At 43.4% G+C, this 4973-nt stretch overlaps 1 protein-coding gene across 1 annotated transcript in view; it reads left to right on the top strand.

Annotated features, from left to right (window-relative positions):
- Cdca2 (cell division cycle associated 2) overlaps positions 1-1848 on the top strand; it is a 35685-nt gene extending 33837 nt beyond the window's left edge. Inside the window, exon 15 of the mRNA XM_013034397.1 lies at positions 1817-1848. Coding sequence (XP_012889851.1) covers positions 1817-1848 — 32 coding nt within the window. The remainder of the gene's footprint in view (positions 1-1816) is intronic.
- The last annotated feature ends 3125 nt before the right edge of the window (positions 1849-4973 follow it).

The following is a 4973-nucleotide window of genomic DNA, read 5'->3' as shown; positions in this document are numbered from 1 at the left end:
GCTCCCCTGCCACGCCCAGTCCCCCCATCTCAGTGCCCTGCCCTTTGTAACAATAAAAACCGCGCAAGTCGACGGACTTCGAAGGAGAAATGAGTGAGTGTGTCCGTCATTGGAGGCGGAAGTGCGGTCTAGCGGACGTCCCGCGCACTGGTAAAGGCTTTCGCTGTTACCTACGCACGGGGTCCTTTTAGAACCCCACTATAGGCCCGACTTTTAATTCTCACTCTGAAGCGCTCTCCACCACCAGGCGTTTAGGCTGTTGTCAAAGCAAACCTGAGAAGTGACTTTTGATTTTGGGGTTCGTTTTTTTTAGGTAAAATGGATAGAAATAGTGGAACTTTATGAAAACTAAGGTAATGTAAACTTGAAAACATACAATGACGTGGTAGAGGCTGAAATGATTAAAAGTCTTCTAGCGATTAGGAAAATGGAGATCTTGGGACCCGATTTGGGTTGCATTTAAGAGAAAGTTTGATGCCTCATCTGCCTTCAATGAAGTTTTTAATAAGTTAACATCAAATCTTAACATTTCAGAAAAACCCCTTCAGTAAGAATTTCGGCAGCCTACCATTGTAAATGAATGAATAATTTAGGCAGAATTAATGTGAAAGCATGCTTCAACAAGATTCTCTGTGCTTTGAACATAGAGGGAGAGACTGGTGTTTCATGAAAATAGAGCATTTTCATCTTTAAAAGACCAGATTCACTTTATTTAACTTTGTCACAGGTAATTTGGGACTTAATTCATGATTTTCCATTTAAAAATGTGCAAAGCAGAAACTCTTGAAGGAGTTCTAGAAAATTAGTTCACTAACCAGAACTGGTAGCACACTGCTTTCTCTTTCAACATCATTTTCAGCAGCTTCGTTTTCCATCTCATAATATCTGCTGCAGTTGTTTGCCTGTTTCTTTGCTTCATCTTTTGCACATTTCCTATGAATGTTTCTGTGGTTCATATTGGAAATCTAAATTGCTGTCTATTTGGAATCTGTGAATGCACATAAATCGTTCTATCATTAAACAGTTGTCTCTGAAATCCTGTAAATCCTTAAGTTCTCTCTGTCCTTGATTGCAGAAACATGTTAACAAATAGAGCTCCCAATAAATAACACAACAGGGAAGAAAGCTCCTGCTGGGCGGCCGTTTCCCCCTTGTAGATGGAGACTATTTGTTACCGCCCTGGCACCGGCAGGTCTGGAGCTCCTGCTGGTCAGGGCTAATGTATTTTACATTAACACCCAGAGCCATCCCAGCCTCTTTCTGCTCAAGGGTGGATTGTCCAAACGTTTCTTTAATCTTCATATGTAAGTTATTTAGGGTTTGGTATGGTGGTCAAATCCATATCACTGACAACAAACTATGAAAAAAGACTGACTTAGGACGATTTTTGGTTTATAATGAAAATAACGAGAACAAAGGTTTTTCAGAAACCTGAGTTGGAGGTTTAAAAAACATGTTTGCATCGCTCTTTTGTTAAAGGTGAAGGTTAAAAACCTATTGTCATCAGCCTTCCCACCTTCCTGAAAATCTAGCACCTCCTTGTCTACTGACACCCACAGTTGAAAACTTACAGTTTACCAGTTCTGTTTCACAGTGTTTCATGAGAAATATTTTTTTGGTTTTTATGCCACAAACACTAGCAGTTTTTCTCAAAAGGCCAGGTCTGAAAAATTAAATAGTCGCACTCTTACCAAAAGATTTCATAAACTGTTTGGTCATGCTCGTTTCTTTTACTGTTTCTTTCCGGGAATGTTTAAATCCGAGACATAGCTTCCAGGTGGTTTTTTCCTGCCTTTTTCCGTCCCTGTCCCTGCAGGTTCCTGCTTCTTCCAGAAGGTGGCAGTGTGACACCTCAAGTTTTCCCTTCCCTTGTGTTAGTGGAAGCCCAGGCCTGCTAGCACCTCCTGTTCCCTGTGCCTTGCTCTATTAGCCCAAATCACAGGTTTCCATTAGAACAGAACAGAATTGAGAAGGAGAAGCCCACACAGACACCGTCCATCTCACCCAGCTCTGTGTGCTAACACAATGGGGTTACCACGTATGCACCCTTCTGCAAGCAGACTTTTCAGAAAAGTACACTGAATATCTGTCTCATCATCGCTTGGCTGCCACTTCCGTCTTAAACTCCCAGTTTTGATTTCTGTTTTTCCTTGTTGGCAAGTACTGGGGTTTGAATCACTCTTCCACTGGAGCCACACCCCTAGCTTCCTTGTACTTAGCTTTGGTTTTGGGTAGAGAGGGTCTTGCACTTTTGCCTGGGCTAGCCATGATCTTCCTGCCTTCTGCCTCCCGAGTAGCTGGGATTACAGACGTGTTCCACCATACCTGGTCTCTGTCTCCAGATTTTGCTATTGAAAATTGTGCCACATGGGGCTTGTGTGAAAACGTCAGTAAGACAAAGCGATGGTTTTGAAGTTCTTTTGTGTAGATGAGACTGGCGAGCAAGCCCCTGTCTCACACTTGGCATCCTTGCCTTTGTTTCCATCATTTTTTTTCCCTGTTACTTTTTTCCACTTGGCCTGTGTTTTCTCTCACTGTACTTTGACCAGAACTCTATAGAGCTGAGGGACACATTTAGAGCTGGCCTAACCAGGACAAAGCTGTTGACAGGTCTTAGAGCGTGACATACATTCGATGGAAAGACATTTGGGCCAGGTGTATGGAGGTAAGAAACCATCCAGTAAAGTTGACTGAAAAAGAGCACCTACAACAGTCAAGCAATAGAATATTTCCAGCATCTTGATCACTGCCGAGCCCCACCCTTCACAGCTGCTCATCTGATTTTTCTTTATGGCCCTGCCTCTCCTAGAATGTCATAGACATGAGATCATGTAGTGTCCCTCTGTGTCTGCTGTTGAGATTTATGTTCTGTGGCACAAGTAGTGTGTTGCTGAGTAGTATTCCATGTTCTAAGTATACCAGCATGTGTTTGCCCGTTCTATACTTGATGGATATTTGCATTGTTTATGTTTTTGGCTGTTGTCAATAAAGCTACTCTCCATTTACATGTGCTTTTTTTTAATAGACATGTATTCGTTTATCTTGGATTTCAGGAATGTGTGGATGGCATATGTTTCCTGCAGTGTCTGCGCTGTTGGGCATTTGTATGGCTAGCATGCTGAGGTTATTTGTAGCATGTGGCGTTGTCCACGTAGCCGTGTTTGGAAGCGCGTGGGGATGAGCGATGCTGGCTTGTACTCTACCGCAGCCGGTGATGTGGGAAATAACCCGCGTGGCTGCCTTGATGAGCTTGCCTTTAGTTCTTTAACTCATTGTTCTGTTTTCCTGTTGATAGTGACGTCTTACTATTACTGAGTTAGAAGTATTTTTTAAATGTAGGCCTTTATTTTTCTTTTCCTCCATCTGGTTTATCTTATTTTCTTGAAAAACAGAAGAGGAGCAGTTTTTTGGGTTTTTTTTTTAAAGTGCTTTTTACTTTTTGTGTCTTTAGAAATTTTCCGAGACCGCACAGTTTTTTCCTCTCCTCCATTCTCTTTCAGAACTTTTACAGTTTTACTTCTCCTGTAAGTCTGAAATCTACTTGGAGTCTGTTGTGTCAGATGAGGGTAGGCTTTTTGTGCTTTTATGTTTTTGTTTCAGCATTTGCTGAACGTGTATCCATTCCCCGTGGATTACGCGGTACTTGTGTTGAAGTCCCGTGCCCTTCTAGCTGCGGCTCTGTCCGACTTTGTTCCATTGCTCTATCATGTCTACTCCTGTGCCAGCATTGGGGCATCTTGCAATCTTTTTTCCCCCCTGTGCCTTTTTATCATAATATGGTTAAAGTTATTGGGGGGCAGGGCAGGAGGGACAGAGGCCAGTAGAAGAAAAGTTAGCCCACCGTCTGGGAGCTCGCTGCCTTGTACAGAGGAGAGGCCGGCCGGGCTGGGGAGTCAGAGTTGTCTGAGACGAGGCCGGAGGCCTGTGCGCTCAGTCCAGCCCTCCCTGAACGGGTTCCCTGCGGCTCGAATATTCCACATCATCATCCTGTGTGGCTGGGAGATTGGTTGCCATCTATTCCCCCTTTCTGAATGTGGCAGTCTAGATAGCAGTAAGAAAAGTAAGTTGAACGAAGGCTTAAAATCAAGCTTGCTAAAAAACTTTTTTTTTCTAAGAAAGGATAACTTTATCTTTACAAATCAAAGTGGTAAAAAAGTTTAGTATAAAAATGGTTACTACATGCCTTAGCATTTGGGAATTATTCCTTAACACGGGAATGTGTTCAGCAGGCCACCCAGGTGGACAGATTATATAGATTTACTGATAATGCATTTGCCAGGCATGTATTCAACAATTACTATGCACCAGGCTTCCACCTCTAAGTACGATCACGGTCCAGATGCTCTGTTTTCTCCAAGGAGCAGAAGGACACTGAGGACGAGGGGGTGAACAAGCGCTGCCCTCACCTCACCCGTCAGCCCTCCAGGTGGCACTGCTCTGGCAGTGGGGTGCAGGGCTGGAAAGATTTCAAGAGGCAGAATCGGCTCCACACTCGGGGTTCCATTCAGAGGCCAGGCTGTGAGTGTTAACTGCTTCAGTCATGACTTCCATCATACTTTAGCCTACAAATATGACTGGACAAAGCCTGGATTTGAAACTGCACGGCTTGCAAATTGTACGTACAAGCTAGAAACTTCAATGCTATGGATTTCTGTCAAATCCCTCCTGGGTTTCTCTGTCCCCTGAAGAATGTCACTCTGGGTTTGAAATCTCAGATCAAGTGACTGGAATTAGCATTAAAATAAATACCTGAGCAAGGTTTTGTCTAGCTTGCTTGCTAGGTCGGTGCTCTGCCACCTGAGCTAGGCTTCCAGCTCTGCCTTTTGCTGGCTATTATTGCATAGCCTCTGAGGTACAAAGATTGTTCATGTTCTAAGTCCTAAGGATTTCCAGTTTGTCTTATGTTCTGGCATGCCGTTGTACACTCCTTGATGAATTTCTGCTTTAAAAAAATTAAATAAGCCACAAGTAGC

This window comes from Dipodomys ordii, unplaced genomic scaffold, assembly GCF_000151885.1.
Source record: "Dipodomys ordii isolate 6190 unplaced genomic scaffold, Dord_2.0 Scaffold189, whole genome shotgun sequence".
Lineage (NCBI taxonomy): Eukaryota > Metazoa > Chordata > Mammalia > Rodentia > Heteromyidae > Dipodomys > Dipodomys ordii.
Note: the sequence above shows the minus strand (reverse complement) of the source record. Positions and strands in the feature narration are given on the sequence as shown.